The sequence below is a fragment of the Aythya fuligula genome, chromosome 1 (genome assembly GCF_009819795.1).
Source record: "Aythya fuligula isolate bAytFul2 chromosome 1, bAytFul2.pri, whole genome shotgun sequence".
Taxonomy (NCBI): Eukaryota; Metazoa; Chordata; class Aves; order Anseriformes; family Anatidae; genus Aythya; species Aythya fuligula.
Window position 1 is genome coordinate 82,193,149 of NC_045559.1, and position 17,416 is coordinate 82,210,564.

General features: G+C 40.6%; 1 protein-coding gene across 2 annotated transcripts; it reads left to right on the forward strand.

Annotated features, from left to right (window-relative positions):
* Nucleotides 1–746: 746 nt before the first annotated feature.
* On the forward strand, nt 747–8,302 carry GSTK1 (glutathione S-transferase kappa 1). Of its 2 annotated transcripts, XR_004254542.1 has the most exons (9): nt 747–885; nt 1,565–1,646; nt 2,370–2,498; nt 2,833–2,933; nt 3,361–3,396; nt 5,608–5,724; nt 6,214–6,307; nt 7,520–7,663; nt 8,070–8,302. XR_004254542.1 is itself a non-coding variant. In XM_032207906.1 (8 exons), the coding sequence occupies exons 1-8, from the start codon at nt 820–822 to the stop codon at nt 7,567–7,569; spliced, it is 675 nt and encodes a 224-aa protein (XP_032063797.1). In that variant the 5' UTR covers nt 747–819; the 3' UTR covers nt 7,570–7,919. The 2 variants fall into 2 exon arrangements, 1 of the variants encoding a protein (XP_032063797.1); XM_032207906.1 differs by lacking the exon at nt 8,070–8,302 and having other exon boundaries at nt 7,520–7,919.
* The last annotated feature ends 9,114 nt before the right edge of the window (nt 8,303–17,416 follow it).

Below are 17,416 nucleotides of genomic sequence, written 5' to 3' on the forward strand. Positions count from 1 at the left end.
TTTTCTTGCAGGTGGGGTTGTTTTCTTATAGTTGTTTGTCTGAGTGCTCTTGACCAATAATCTTGTGTGAAACACTGTCCGCCCCTGTAAAGTTCACTATAAAAGTTAGGCTATTCGGGCAATAAAATGGAGCAGCATGATCTGACTCAACTGGTGTCTGTCGTGCTTTCGGCCATGCTTCACAACAAAATGGAGTATGATTAACTCCCCAAATATTCCCACCATCGCCAGACATGTGAATTAACTATACAGAACAAGCACTTGAAAGGACAAAAATTTCAGAGAAACAACATGACTACTCAGAATGGAGATCTGAGCTTGGAAGTGAGCATAATACAAAGGGGAGAGACGAAACTAACTTCTTGAAGCAAAATTCATGCTGGGGAAAAATGTTTCTGTACCAAAGTAAAAAGCATACATCAGTAAATAAGGGAAAAGGCATGTAACTCCTTTAACAATAATTACTCCTATAGCAACAAATTATGCACGAAGTAAGTGAAACCAGGCAGAAGAGATGAGAGTAGGAGGATTTGGGGAAAACATCCTGCACTTCTCTGCCTAAGACAGCTCCCAGCTTTCCTCCTTGGGAGGGTTCTCCTCCTGCCCCAGCACAGAGAAAAACAAAGACTCCCTCCCCAGCTCCTCCCTCTTCTTCCCAAGCCAGGCTCCACACACAAGCCAGCAAAACAGCACCACGCGAGAGGAAGGGCGCCAGGCGCCGCCTCGCCGCGGGCCGGTCTGGGGGTGGTGCCGCTGGGGCACTGGGAGAAAGGTGACGGCGCTGCGGCTCGGCTCTGCTCGGCTCGGATCGGGGCGAGGATGGGACGGACGCTCGTGGAGCTGTTCTACGATGTGGTGTCCCCGTACTCCTGGCTGGGGTTTGAGGTGAGAGGAGGGGAGGAGATGAAGGGAGGCCGGCTGGTTGCAGCCGGCGGTTCCCACGTAGCCCCGTCCTCTCCGCGGGGCTCCCCGCCGGGAGCCGGCCTGGCACGGCCGGGGTCAGGAGTAGGCTGAAGGGCAACGCGTGCCGTGCCCGCCCTGCCCCAGGCAGCGGCCTTACAGAGCCGGTTTACCTAACGGGAGATCCGTGTTTTGGTTTGGTTTGGTTAGTTTTGATTTGCTTTACCCGCGCTGTGTTCAGATTTTATTTTTGCCTCACTTGTGAGAGATACTGCAGCTTCTTCCGGGTGTTTTGAAAAGCAGGGAACGCTTAAAAAGCACATCCCAACCTCACTGCAGCATGGCCTGTGCTGATTTGGGAATTACTGCTGAACATTTTACTTTAGTGAAAGTTTTGATGTTAAACAAGTGCCTGCTCATGAGCCTGATCTCTTGTTTATTTTGCCCTTGCTTAGACTTGTGTACTCATAACCCAGATGTGGTCTTTTCGGATTTTCTGAAATGAGATTTCTCAGGCAGCATCCAGAAAAAGGATTTTAGGACATTGCTAATAATAAAGGATTTGTCTGCAGCGTTTATTTCATGCCTTAGCTTATTTTCTATTTGCATGGAGATCTACAGACCTCTCCGACTGTTAATCTCGCATTGCCTCTCTATGTTGCAGGTACTCTGCCGGTACCAGCACATCTGGAACATTGATTTGCGCTTTCGTCCGGCCTTCCTTGGTGGCATAATGCAAGCAACTGGTAGCTAATATGTGAAAATTAACTCTGTTGGAAATTACTTTCTTCACTAGCTCCTGTGGGCAAGCTCGATGAGTGCTGAACCCACAGAGCCACCTTTAAACTCAGTTTTGGCACCATCAGCAAAGTAACTATAGGATTGTGGAATTTGGTAGTGACTGAGAAATCAGCTGCAAGGCATTTCATACTGTTATGACATTGCCCCTAATGCTTATACTCTCTGTGGAAAATACTGCCTACTGTCCAAGTTCCATTCTAAAATAGGATAATAATAATTTGATATGGAATGGTTTTCTAGAATTAACCCATGGAACACCTACAATTTCTTAATATACATTAAGGATCAAAGTGTGTCATAGAAATAAATCACTGAGATTTATAAATCATGAAATTAACAAGTCTCTGCATTTATTTACCCATGTGTAGCTTTTTAGTTTAAAGGTCATCAATCCAAATCAATATAAATCTCTGCCAGGAGATTTGCTCCTTTGTTTAAAACTGGTTCTACTAACTTAAAGGGCTGATCTGTGCAAAACCAAAATAAATAACGTTTAAACCATAGTATTATATTTGGAAAATCTGCATATGTTTCACTAAGGAGATATGAGATTGTACTCTTCCTTAGGCATATGTATAGATGAGGTCTAATTTATCAAATTTTGTTTTGTCCAGTGCTTTTATAATATAGTCGAAATCTCCTGCTTATAGTAGAACTTTTTCTGAAAGGTAACAAGCCCCCAGCAATGTTGCCAAAGCGTGCAGAATACATGCTGAAGGATTTAGAAAGGATGGGAAAATATTACCAGGTGCCTGTATCAATTTCAGCAAGTGACTTCCAACGTATCTTTGGTAAAAGTAAGTAAGAGACTTAAATGATATTTTCAGCTCTGGCTCAAATTTTCTATGACAGTAAAGGTTAAGATAAATTCTCTTACCACAGCCCTTTCCTTTATCTGGGAGCACTATGAAGTCTGTGCGTTTTTTCTTAACCATAAAAAGGGAACTTCTGGGGAAATATACCTGTCAATGATTTAACATTGAAGGTACTGTGAATCAACATAAGCTTTGCCATTTGGGAACTGTTACATAGACGATCATACTGGTTTTAGGTAATACTTCTGCAGTCGATATCTTTTCCTGGTCCTGTGCCTTGTTTCAGCATGTTTCTTTGTCTCTCCACTAAACACAGGTAGTCTTGGAGCCATGCGTTTTATCACAGCCATTGATATGACACAACCAAAATACCTAGAATCCTTATCTAGAGAGTTCTGGATGCGTTTTTGGTCACAGGTCGGTATTTTATGAAGCCAACATCTCGATCCTGTCTGTCACCATTCCTGTCCTACTTCATTCAAACGTTGAATGTGAACAAGAGAAAGGAAAAGTCTTTTCATTAAAAGTCATGGCAGGAAACATAAAGTGATAGTGGTTCAGGAATCACTACAAGAAAAGAACTAGCTTCTAATCAGCTTAATTTGCCATTTCTTATTTTCAGTATGGATAGTGAGTTCTGTGGGCTGAGCAAATCAGTAGTTCATGTCAGAAAACACACAATGTGTTCCTTGATCACGTGTCTTAAAACTTTTTCTGAGAAAATTTTTCCAGTAGTATCAACTAACATTGTTTTTATTCCTGTTTTCGTAGAAAATTTGTTTTCAAGTCCAGAACTGAGCTTTTGTTCGTATGTACTGAATTACTTATTTTATTCTTTTACCAGCATGAAGATATCAGTCAGATGGAGAGTATAGTGGCTGTAAGTGTCTCCTTTCTGTTGGTGCTTCTGCATTTCTGGTACAGATTCTTACTGATGGCTTGTATCAGTAATAACCATGGAAACAGCTTAGTGTGGCCTTACTAATTACTAATTTGTCAATTGATCACTTGGAGTTTTGAAAAACTCTGTTAGGAAAAATGAAGATTTAATTTCTCTAGCTGCTCTGTTTGTATTTATTTATTTTTTTTTTATTTATTGTCATGCTTTGAATAATACTTTGAACCAGAATCTCCCTTTTTGTTAACTCATGTGGCAAGATACCCAGAATGGACAATGAATTATTTGTTACTACTGTTTTATTAACAGTAATGAAAGTATAAACAGAGTCTCCAGAATGCATTGAGATTTTGCTACATATGAAATCTTCTGGTGAAATGCAACACTTCATTGTGGAAGTTAACTCCCAGTGGGATGATAAAGCCAAGCTTTACTATTAAATTCAGTGCTGTATTGCACCCTTATATGCTTAGACATTGTACTTGCTCGATGTATTTTCTTTTGCTGGCGAGATTTTTTACAGGTTATAGTGGCATCTCGGTTTCTGTGTAAGAACCTTTTTAAGGGATATCTCTTCTGCATTCTTTTATTTTTAAATTCTTAGAATATGAAAAGAAGAAGAATTGTCCATGGCTAAGGGGTACAGTCTCTACTGCCCAACTTCCCTATCTGAAACTTGAAACTTGCTGTCCAGCTGTTTTCCCAGAGTCTAGTCCTTGTACTTTAGCTTCATCTTAGTGCATATTTTTACCAGAATTTCAGAAAAAGTTTGCATTTTGCCTTTTCAAAAGGCAAGACTTGAAGGACATATTTAAACATCCAGTGAAAAAGTCCTAAGCCTATGAATCCATCATTATTTAAATAAAGCAAGGACACGAAGAACTTCAGAGAAACAAACTTAATACTCAAAAAGATCTGTAAGTAATTTAGCCATTCTGTGGAAGTCTATGAATATATCCATGTTCAGCAAGGCAGGCAGGTAGGTATCTTCTCACTTGCTTTTGTCTGTTTTCATTCACTCCTGCAGCAAGTATTAGAGCATCCTCTCATGTTGAAATATACCATCCAAAGCTGCAAAGTGTCCTCAGCCTTTTCTTCTGAGTATTTGTAGGTGAACGTATTTTACACAATGATTGAAAAATATTGTTTACTTGATACATTTCCATTGTGTCTGTGGTATTTTTTTACTCAGTTTTCAGTCAGCAGTAATTTCTCATAACTTGCTATAGAAGCAAAGTAGTCTTTGAATCCTGCCTCAATCTTCCTAAATCCTCCTGCCCTAAAATGATGAGGATCAGATACTATGTCTCTGCATAAAGACTGCAGTCTAAACACTTTAGTTACCCTGCTTGCACAGCATTTTGTACTGCTATCAGTCTACACTTGTTTATCTCCCATTTGAGTAGCGTCAGAAAGAGCTCCTGATTGTTCTGATGTGGGGGAAAGAGGAGAAGGTACAAAAAAAGTGTGGATGCTAAATGAAGAAGGAAAAAAAAAAAAGTGATTGAGAGAGTTTTCTTTCAGGAATACTTCTTTTTTAAAAGCAAAAACAAATAAACAAAAAACTGTATGTCATTCCAGTAGATGTTAAGACTAGAAGTTAACATTCTTTGTGAGATAATTTTTAAAAATAGGTATTTGTAACTTCAGCATTACCCAATAAACATTTGACCTTTACCTTTGGCACCTTTATTTCATTCCTCTACTGCTTGTGTAGCAGTGGCACAGAGGAGACTAAAAAGATAGATCAATAGTACTAGCAACTGTGAAAATTCTCTGATTTACAAGTATCATTTACAGCTCCTATGTGGCCATCTTTGTAGTAAAAACTGTGTCTTGGCGTACTAATATGGTAAGATTCTTGATTTTCATTTTCAGAACAACTTTTTTATTTAATTTTAAAGTTACATTATTTCAATAGATGTTAAACTCAGCATTCCCTCTATTTCTCTCTAAATCGTGAAGAAAAATAGAATAAAATTGCAGATTTAGGGCTTTAGGGGCTAAGAGTTGATAAATGATGAATGGGTTGGGAATACAGCAAGACAATGGGCAAGAAGTACTTCAAGGACATTTTATAATGTTTTTGTAATAGATTTTGGGTGATAACACTGAAGACTAAATTAGTTAGTCCATAATAAGAATTAGAATGCTTCCTAGTAAAGCACTCTTAATTAACTTGTCTTTTCTCAGGTTGCAGGACAGGCTGGGCTATCATCGGAGTTCACCCAGAAGCTACTTGACATGATTTCATCCCCTGAAGTGAAGAATCGTCTGAAGGAGACAACAGAGGAAGCAATAAAATATGGGGTGAGATGTTTCCAACGCCTCTTTTATCACAGCTATGCATTTCTTCTCTATTAAGAAAAATAGGAAGCAAGGAACATGATCTATATAGATCATCTCTCTTAGTCACTTTTGCTTTTTGAACATGTGGAAGCTAACTCCCTGTTATTAGGATTTTTTTGCATTGTCATCTGGGAAACTCATTCAGCCCATTCCACTTGGTTGACAAAGATGGGCAACTAAGGGACCAGTATCAAGTGATACTGCTTATCACTACTTGAGATAAATCTGAGTTTGTCAGGTTGCTTTTTTAGCTCACTGAAAAGGGGCACGCAGTCTGGATCCAGAATCCCCTACTTTCTGATGGCTCCATTAGATTCATCTTTCAAAATGAAGAAGGTGAAATGAAGGGGAGGAAAAAAGTCGGCATTCTGGGGTTCTACTCTTGAAGACTGATCATGTACCTACAAAAATTTGATAACATTCTCTGTTTAATCTCCATGGTGTCAATAGGCATTTGGGATGCCTGCTGTTGTGGCACATTTTAATGGGAAACCTCATCTCTTTTTTGGCTCTGATCGTTTAGAGCTGCTAGCCAACGTTATCGGTGAGTGTACCTAATAATACAGCTAAACAAAACATACTTAATGTCTTTCAAATATTAAAAATGTTGAGTATACTTCTTAAAATGTTGACTGGAATGTATTTCAATACAGTTAGAGTGACCAAAGATGTGAGTTCTCCATCCTCTCTCACTGGTTTGTTTCAAGGCTTTGCACTCCACATGCCATTCTCAAAGTACTACCGAGTTCTTTAGTTTTTAGAATGTTCATATTTAACTATTTGATACTGGATATTGGATCTTGGTTAAGATTAAGAGTATGGCTGATACTGATTTATTTTTTTTTTTTGTATTTTAACATTTTTATTTTAAGTCTGTTCCTTCTTAATAAATAACATTATCAGAGCACCCAAATCCAAATTACACAACTTTAATAGAAATTCATTGATTGACCATCCTCTTGGATGTGAATGTCCTTATTTTCATTTTCTGTATTAATAGAAGACAAATTTTAAATTTTTAAACAGAACTGGGTTAAGTTGTGATAACTAATACAAAATGGAATTTGGCTACAGGTCTCACATTTAGCAGCACCTGGAAAAGAGGAGAGCAGTAACTAGAAAGACTTATGTATATGATTAGGTGTGTTGCATTTGTGGAAAATTTTCAGCAGCAAACCTTCATTAATGTAAATTAAATTTGGTCATAAGATAAACAGAAGGGAATTTTGAACACTTATTTACTTGTTCTGAATAGGTTTCTGATTGTATAAAAAAGTTCTTGATGAAAATGAGAGTGAGGAAGATTCACTTTCACAGTAACTAATCCTAATTAGAATGTTCTGCCTGGTTTCTAGTCTCCACTCCAAACTTGGAAAGGACTTAAACAGATTCTCTTTTTGTTTCTCTGACTCCCCAGACTTCTACCCTTTTTCTCTTCCTTACCACCAGCCCCTCAGAAAAGTATTCCTAAAGACACTTGATTTCACCCTCATGCAGAGTGTTCCAGACTTGCAGAACCTCTCATCTGTAACAGAGGAAAAGAATTATTCTGTACAGCTGCAGTTGTAACTAGACAGCAAAGGATGTAGGAAGCAGGCTGCAGCATGCCAAACAAGATAAATATCAGTATTCCATCATCAGTAGTTACCCTTCAAAAGAGAAGTAGGAAGAGTCACCCTGCTACAGAAATGCAACCAGCCAATCACTTTTCTGTATTAAATTTTAACTTTCTCTTTTGTTCTGATTTGTCTTGCAGGTGAAAAATGGCTGGGGCCAGTTCCTTCAGTTCCAAGCTCCAAGATGTGAAAAGTCTTGGGAAAATACATAAGAATGAAAGAATTACACAGATATGGTCTATCTTCGGTGATTATCTGAATGTATCCAATGAATGTATTTTATGGTGAGATGGCTTTCTCTTCCTTATCTGTTAACTCTACAGATCAGTCTTGTTTCTAGTTAAGAAGTTAGAGGTTTGCCAGTATTACCAGTCTGGTTAGTTCTTTACAAACTCGTAAAAATATTATTCTTTCAAAGATCAATGATTAACAGTAAAGATAAAACATTAAAGATCTAACTACTTACCGATTAAACATCTTCCCTGACTATATTTTTCCCTTACTCTAAAAGTATGAGAAATAAATTATTATGGGACTGAGGTCTTGATGGTTCAGAAATTTCTTGTATCTTCCTGCTTGTCCTTTAGAAACACGCACATATGGCCTAAAAAATGTTGGTTATATTCTCCTTTTACAACAAAGACACTAGAAGTACACAACAAGACATTCATGCTTCTCTTTACCCTGCAGCATGCCAATTGGATAGGACACCAGAGAGACCAGTGGAAGAGAGAGGGACAATTCAAGCCCAAAGCAAAATCTGGGAAATCAATCGAGTACTTCAAAAAGAACTGTTTCCCAACGTGGACAGTATTTTATACACTTTGCATTGTAGTGACTGACATTTGAGAAGAGACTGACACCACACACATGCATTCTTGGGCACCAGCTCCAGCCCTTGCAGGGGTTTTTAATTAATGCCAGTTTTACAGTAGGGTCCTTGGAGGACAGTGGTAAATATGATGTAAACTCATTTGGTAACTGAACTAGACTATTATGCTTCCTCAAAGATAACCAAATTGCTGCCTATCCAAAGGTAATCTTGGATATGGCTATAGGGAACTTCATGTTGTGTGGTCTGCAGAGGGGAAGATATGCAAACAACAACATTAAAACCAAAATATGTAACTTTTCACTCTCTGATTGATTACGTTAGTTAGAAATTTTTCACTGAAATAGTTTGAAGTTGGCCCTGTAATAGATTAATTGGGATAACTCTTTAATTAATTTGTGTAAGGCTTGATTTTTCTGTGATTCCTTGCTGCCTCTGATGCATCACTGAAGGAACAAGGACTAGCAGCAGCTGGAATTCTGCTTTTGTCTCTTTCTGAACTTAAAGCATAGGCATGCTCAGTCACTTGAACAGCAAATCAGCAAGTCCTGGAACAAATTATCAGAAAAAGACCAGTATCCTTCATGTTCTTTTAGCTCTGTGTGTTGTGGAGTGTCATTTGTTCCCCCATCCACTATTTTTCCTTCTTACACTTCTTTTACCTGTTCAGGGAATATCCTATAAATTGAGAACTCCTTCTTCCGTTCTACCAGTGCACCCCTTAGTCTGGGCAAATCAAGCCTGGAATTTAAGGAAATCTTTGTGAGATATAAAAAGCTACATTCATATGGGACCAATTCGTTTTTTAACATTTCACCCCTGAAATTTGCTACTCTCCAATCTGTGCTACAAAACTGATTCTGAGGTTCTGATGTAAATGGAGTGAATGAGACGTTGCTTTAATTCAGAACACTCCAGTGACTTGATTTACAGTACTTGCTCAGAAACAGGTAAAATGCATTTTTTTAATGGAGGTAATGAACTCTGGTGGGAAGGGAGAATGCAAGGAACATCTTGAATTAATCTCATGGTGAAAGCCAGGTTCTCATGAAACTTTATCCTTCGAAAGAGCTTAACTAAAAAAAAAAAACAGCCTCTGAGGCAAAAATGTGTTGATGTGGCAGATGAATCAAATGAGATGGATTTTAGAGTCTGCTATGCACTTCCCCAAATTATCTTCAAGGCCCTCAGACCTTGAAATCAGTGGAAATTAAATGCTCAAAGACTTAGGTACTAAAATATTTAAACAGTACTGAGAAGATTAACAAAATCTGAACTGAGTTGTTTTCCTTATATGACTTATTGTCTGTGATAACCATTAGTACATGATTATATCTTTTGCATTTTTGTCAGTGAACATGCACATTGCTGCCAGTCCCTATACCTACCTTGAGCGAAATTTGCCTGTTTGGGAGTAGAGGTTTGAGCAAGTTTTGCCTCTTGTTAAGGCAACATTACTCCTCTGTTACAGAGACCTGATCATGAGCATGGTACCAGGAGCTGGTACACACTCTTGTGACTACCCCAATAAACACTGGCTGGCAACTATACCTCTCAGGTAGCAGGCATTTAAGTAGTCTAAGCACTAAGTACTAGCTTCTTTACCTGCCCTCCCTTTCTGATCTTCTCTCTATATATGTTAGCTTACTGGGACACCAATGGCCTGGTAACATCCACTGTGGGAATTCAGCTGTTTATCTGAATGTTCTAATGCCACCAGGTGGCAGGGCAGCTAAAAGTTGAGCATTACTTTAAAAAACATTGAGGACCTAAACTGCTGTCTTCTACCAGACACAGGGGTCGGTGCTAAGCACTAGTAAGAACTGTCAGCTATTTGGAAATAGCTGGAAGAATTTTCTGTAAAGTTGATATCTCTTCTACTAAATTAGTTCTTCAGAGCTTTACATACACATTACTAGTTCTTCAGAGCTTTACATCCACATCACTTTCAAGGTAGCATGATATTTAGCTGTCAAGACAGAGAATACCAAGCAAGGAGATGGACTTTTGAACCAAAACAGAGACTCTGAAAGATGCAGGAAAAACTTAACTTGGAATTCTAGGGAACAAGCCTGGAGTTGTGTTCCCCTCTGCCCTATTACAGACCTAAAGGAGATACAGTCTCACTTCCCACATCTGGTAAATCTGTGAAACTGGCATGGAAGAGTAGGTGCCAACAATGCTACACTAAAAGCAAGCAAGCAAAGATAGAGATAGGCATGAAGGTAGAAAATAAGCAAAAGAAAGTGGCTTAGTAAAATAATGAAACCATGGGAAGCACAGGATAGGCACAGAGAAAGATAGGTGGCACTTGAGCAAAGGAAACCCAGCAATGGAAGAAACAGAACAGAATAAAACTGAACATTGATTTGAGCAGTCAGAGGTGTCTTAATGAGAAAACGTTCACTGAGAGGGAGCAGGCAACCAAAAAAAAGGCAGAGCTTAAGTAGACTAAACAGGCCAGAGTCAGTTGGCCACAGAAGAGCATTTGGGGAAGAAGTTATAGGATTAACTGTATTTACTGTGAAGCTCTACAGTATTTGTTGCACTCTTTCAGTGAGGCTAGGGATGGCCCAGAGGCCTGCTTCCATGGTTTATGGGTCTGTTCCATGTCAGTTCCCTGTGCTTCTTACCCAGCCTGCACTGAAACAGTTCTCCAGCAATGACCTCACACACAGCACAAAACAGAGGCTTGCAGAACGAGATAGTTCTTTAACCTCGTGCAAACACCTCCTTGTCATTTCTTGTCCTTCCAACCTTCAGCAAGCAAAGCCTCCTAAATTAAGTCTCTCTCTTTTCTGCCATCCTTATGGATGCAGGTGCTGAGCACACCTGGAAGGCCCAGCTGATCAATACATGGCTGAGAGGCTGGTGCCATTGCAAGAATTTGTTTGTTGTTTTTTTTGATCATGGTGATCAAGCATTGATGACCTTGACCAGCAGGAAAACACAAAACTGCATTCTACAAGACAAGATGAAAACTATATCGGTGATGAAGACATTGAGAAAAACATCAGATGAGAAAAGCTCTGCCTTACTACTCTGTAGACCTCCAAAGTCATCTATCTGAAAGGGTAACAAGCTGCTGGTATGTAAGGAATTTAGGTAGCTGTTGTTTCACATTAGTAGAGTAAATTTAGTGAAGCTTTAGGCCACAGTACGAGTTTTATGTCACCTCAACCTGATATGTAGTGGTGATTGAGCAACAGTGAGCAGCATTGTGTGGGGATTTGGGTGGCGCTGATGGGGAAGGGGGGGATATGCTCACCAAGGAATGGACCAGATGAGAGCCTGCCCAAATGGAATTGGCTCAAACAACTGTTTGTTGTTATTACAATAATAATGGCATTGTGTATCTGCCATCCCCTGTGACATCCGAAGAAGAATGTTGCGCCTTAATGTTGGAAAAACTCAAGAGTGGTGTATGTGAAGAGGTGCAAAAACAACAGGAGTAAGAAAAGAAGAGGGGAGAACTGTGAGAAACAAAGCTGTGATTTTGGAATAGAAGGTGTTTTTGCAGTGGAAAATTCCACTAACCTTGCATATTCAACAGTGATTATGCGGCACAGCAGTAGGGAGTATGTTAAGCAGATAAGGGGAAAGTCCCACTGTCCTAAAATAAGGAGGATAGCTAAGAAAAACAGGATAAGCTTGTAACAGGATAGTTACAAGAGAAGAAGGAAAAAAAAAAAAGAAAAAAAAAAGGAAAAGGAGAAATTAACAGTTGGTCAAATAAAATTGTACATATATCGTATAGAAACACATCAAGTAGGTTGTGAACCTGTAGTACTCAGTGAATGAGGAAACAGGAGAAATCAGGTGTCGGGTAATAGGGCATATAAAGTTATGATAAACTTTTACTGTGCGCTCCTGTTTGCAGGATGCCCGCCATTGTAATCACAAATAAAATAGCTTCACAGAAGATCCTGTCTGAATAAAATTATTGAGATTTTTCTCACAATATGCAAAGCCAGTACATGTCAGTGAATTACACATGGAATGACAGCAGAAAAGGAAAGGATTGCCAGGATCACGTTAAAACAGCAATGACAGATTTCTCTGATAGCAGAGAGGCAAGTCATTATAGTGAGGATAGACTGAAGAGCACAAAACTGAAAGCATGGGCCTTGTCTCAGTTGGATCAACAAGTTAAAAAGTTTACAGCAATGAAATGGAATTCAAAGGAGGGGGATTAGAGCAGTCAAATCCAAACAGAAAGACATGGTACATATGCAAAGTTTTTGTGCTATGTATGTACCTACGGTTTTCCAAATTGTCAGTAGGACTGCTAGAAACATACACCGTATGCGGAGGGAAGTCAGACCCAGAACGATGTAGTGTAGTTAGGAGCACTTTCGGGGAAAATACCTGGATGGAAAGGCAATCAAACAGCTAAGGTTCTTTTTTCAAAACTACAGATAAAGCAGCTTCCAATTTTTCTCTGTCCAGATAATCTGAACCAGTTGGGATTACTTCTCACAAACATCTCCTATCAGCCTGAAACTCTGAAACTTTGAGGGAATTTTTCATATTCTGATAGGGATGGACATGTTTAAGAGTCTGAAGTACAAACGGTGGTAGGGAGTAACCTCTGCTAGGCTCCCTCAAGTTTGGGAACCCCTAGGGGTACAACACGACCAGTCCAGAGCCCTCTTCCATGGCAGGAATCCCCTCCTTTTGGCACGTTTCTGGGAAATAAGAAAGATGCAGATGGCCCTTTAAAAGCATGAGCAGCTGCTTATTAGTGCAGACAGCACAACCCACTGCAATGTACAAGCTGGCTGGAAACAAGAAGTATCCACAAATTATTGTGCCTTAAAAATATTAGGGAAATCCAACATGGCATAGACCCCAAGGTATAGAAGTTCACTTCTAAATACATTGGGCAGGGAGGATGTTCATTGTGCTAATCTCTTACATCATCAACACTTGAAATGTTGTGAAATTACATGTTTCAGTGAAATATGTCTACTCTTTCGGGGGTGAGGGGGGAGGAGGAGGAAGAGGGAGGGAGAGGGAAAGAGAGGGAGAGAGATAGAGATAGAGATATAGAGATAGAGACAGAGACAGAGACAGAGATAGAGGTATTGAGGAAGGCTGTAAAGACAGCTTAGTAAGCTCTTGACCTTGTTAGCAAAGCACTAAATAAGAGTCAGTCCCCATCCTAAAAATACTTGTTCTCCAAGAGACCTGCAAGGAATTTGTGTGCTTAAAGTCACACCAAAGGTAGTTTGTTAGAACTTGAAATTTAACTCCTTAACTGAATCACAATCCAGTTCTTTAGCTACAAGAACAATCTCCTTGCTTCCCTTTTCTTGCTGTTATTCCTTAATAGACGAAAATAATGAGAGAAAAAAAAAAAAAAAAGAAAAAAAAAGTGCCTTTCTTTAATTACAGGAAGGGATGGACACTGCTACTTAAATGAGAACAGTAAACAAACCATATGCAAAGTGTTTACAATTACTTCCTCAAGATAATGTTATCAAAAAGCACCTACCTTGGATCAAGGAGTATCCCACAATGACAGGATGTCAGGAGAATGGCAAAGATGGTTTATGTAGAGCATAGGAATATGTAGGAAATAAAACCAAGGGTCATTTATTTGTTTGTGAAATAAGGACACATAAAAATAAAGTAGGTCTAGTGGTACAACTATGTGTGGCAGCAGAGAGCATTTGATACTTGCTTTGACAAATATTTATTGACTGAAAGGAGGCTATTAAACCTTTTTTATCAAGTAAGACAAAATTTGGAGGTTGCTGGGAGGAAGAGAGGAGACAGCAGATGAGAATATATACCTCATCAGTAGTTCCAATATATTTTAACAAGTCTCTCCAGGCTGAACTATGACCTTCCATATACCCAAAGTGAGAGCACTCAGATGAGAGGTTTTCAAAGAGTTAACAATGTTTCCTGAATCACTCTGATGTCTTCCAACTGCAGGTAAGGTCACAGAACAGTCTTACTAATCAGAGGTTGCCATCAGGCTCAGCAGCTCTTCTCAATAAACAGTGGAATTATCATGCAGATCCTTTTTGGCATCAAATATGACTTCAGTCCAATACAGATGTCCATGAACAATGTCCACTCTACCCTGCAATTCCCCCTTCATTGGCAATCTTCTCATATTCACAGAAAGACCCTTTGCAACCAGTCATCACTCCATGCACAGTTACCACCTGTAGTAAATTTTGTCAAAGCTATCTGTTCAACCAGACATACACTTAATTCCACATGTTGCATGTCGTGTTTTTTGTAGTCTACAGTGAACAAGAAAGCTATCTCTCAGAAGCCTTAATAAAAGAGAGCTCCCTTTAAAAACACAAGGAATTCCAGAGAAAGCAAAAGTGGTGTATGGGTTAAGAAGGGTTATAGGTTAAAAGAAGGGTTATAGTCATAGGAAACTCCATTCTGAAGGGAACAGAGGGCCCAATTTGTCATCCAGACCCAACCCACAGGGATAAGGAAGTCTGCTGTCTACCTGGGGCTCAGGTAAGAGACGTTGCTCAGAAAGTCATTCGCCTGGAATGTCACTCTGATTATTACCCTTTATTGGTTTTTCACATTGGCATTAATGAGGTAGCAAAGAGAAGTCCAGGATCAATGAAAAGGGACTTTAGGGCTTTGGGGCTATTGGTTAAAGGATCAGGTGCACAGGTAGGGTTTTTCTCTATCCTTCCAGTAATGGGGATCAACACTAAAAGGAACAGGCAGACCCAGCAGATCAATATGTGGCTCTGAGGCTGGTGCCACCAACATGATTTTGGGTTTCTTGATCATGGGAAGGTCTACATAATACCAGGCCTACTGGGTCCTTATGGGAAGCTTTCTCAGAGGAGGAAAATGATTTTTGCCCAAGAGTTACCAGGGTTGATTAATAGGACTTTAAACTAGATTCAAAGGGGGAAAGGGACAAAAATGGGCCTGCCAGTGATAAGCTATGAGACTGCATGCCAAAAACTGAGGGACTGCATTCTAGTAAGAGCCTTCAGTCTGTCCCACAAGGGTCTGGGTTCACTGAAGCACATCTGAAACATTTCTACACAAATGCACACAGCATGAGAAACAGTCAAGAGGCGCAAGAAGTCTTGGCCCAGTCCCGGAGCTAGTACATCATTGGCATAAGTGAAACCTGGTAGGAAGAGACCTGTGACTGGTATGTTGTGATGGATGGTTACAGGCTCTTCAGAAGGGGCAGGCAGGGCAAGCAAGGAGGGTGGTGGCTCTGTATATAATGGAGGCACTGGACTGTACAGTGCTTGCAGTCGGCAGCAATGGGATTGAGAGCCTCTGGATAAGAATCAAGGGACATGAAAATAAAGAGAATGTCATTGTGGGAGTCTGCTATAGAACACCCGGCCATGATGACCACACTGATGAACTTATCTTTAGAGATCTGCTAGATCATAGAATCATAGAATCATAGAATATCCTGAGTTGGAAGGGACCCTTAAGGATCATCAAGTCCAACTCTCGACACCGCACAGGTCTACCCAAAAGTTCAGACCATGTGCCTAAGTTCACAGTCCAATCTCTTCTTAAATTCAGACAGGCTCGGTGCAGTGACCACTTCCCTGGGGAGCCTGTTCCAGTGTGCAACCACCCTCTCTGTGAAGAACCCCCTCCTGACGTCCAGCCTAAATTTCCCCTGCCTCAGCTTAACCCCGTTCCCGCGGGTCCTGTCACTAGTGTTAATGGAGAAAAGGTCTCCTGCCTCTTGACAACCCCTTACGAGGAAGTTGTAGACTGCGATGAGGTCTCCCCTCAGCCTCCTCTTCTCCAGGCTGAACAGGCCCAGTGACCTCAGCCGTTCCTCGTACGTCTTCCCCTCAAGGCCTTTCACCATCTTCGTAGCCCTCCTCTGGACACTCTCCAACAGTTTCATGTCCTTTTTATACTGTGGTGCCCAGAACTGCACACAGTACTCGAGGTGAGGCCGCACCAGCGCAGAGTAGAGCGGGACAATCACCTCCCTTGACCTACTAGCGATGCCGTTCTTGATGCACCCCAGGATACGATTGGCCCTCCTGGCTGCCAGGGCACACTGCTGGCTCATATTCAACTTGCTGTCTATCACGACCCCCAGATCCCTCTCTTCTAGGCTGCTCTCCAGCGTCTCATCGCCCAGTCTGTACGTGCAGCCAGGGTTTCCCCGTCCCAGGTGCAGGACCCGGCACTTGCTCTTAGATCAGCTGAACTAGATCAGAACTAGATCAGCTGCCCTTGTTCTTATGAGCAGCTTCAACCTGCCAGATGTCAACTGGGAACATCACATAGCTGAGACAAGCAAGCCCAGGAGATTCCTGAAGCACCTTGATGATAATTTCTTGGTACAGATACAAAGAGAGATGACTAGAAAAGGTGCACTCCTGGATCTGTTACTTGTAAACAGGGATGATGTTGTGGGTGAAGTGGCAATAGGTGGCCACCTTGGCCATAGTGACCATGAGGTAGTTGAGTTTAAAATCTTTGGTGATTGAAGGAAAACTGCTACCAAAACTTCAGCCCTGGATTGGAGGAGAGCAGACTTCAGTCTGCTGGAAAACTGCTTTTAAAGACATTGGGTCCATCACTGGTTGTCAGTTTTCAAGCACTATCTTCTAAGAGCACAGGAACAGGCAATTCCAAAATGTTAGAAGACGAACAGGATGGGCAGAAAGCCAGCATGGCTGAGCAGGGATCTTCCAGTGCATAAGCAGAAAATGAAAGTGTATGGAAGTGGAAGCAAGGTCAGGCAACGTGGAAGGACTACAGGGATGCTGCTCACCTTTGTAGGGAGAGAATTCAAATGGCCAAGGCTCAATTAGAGTTGAAGCTTGCCAGTAGTGTAGGGGACAATTTAAAAAAAATGCTTTTTTAAGTATCTTAACAGGAAAAGGTGGACCAGAGCAAACATTGGTCCCATACTTGATGAGGGTGGTCACCTAACAAACAGGGACATAGACAAAACAGAGAGAGACTTTTAATGCATTTTTCATTCCTGTCTTCAACAACAATCACAGGCTCTGGAACCTCAGCTGCTCTGAGTAGGACCATGACTGTGGGAACAATAAACTCACAGTCAACCCCAAACTTACTTGTGCAGGATTTGCTGCTCCACCTGGATGCATATAAGTCCATTGGGCCTAATGGAATTCATCCCAGGGTACTCAGAGAGCTGGCTGATGTCATGGTGAGACCTCTCTCAATGATTTTTCAACAGTCT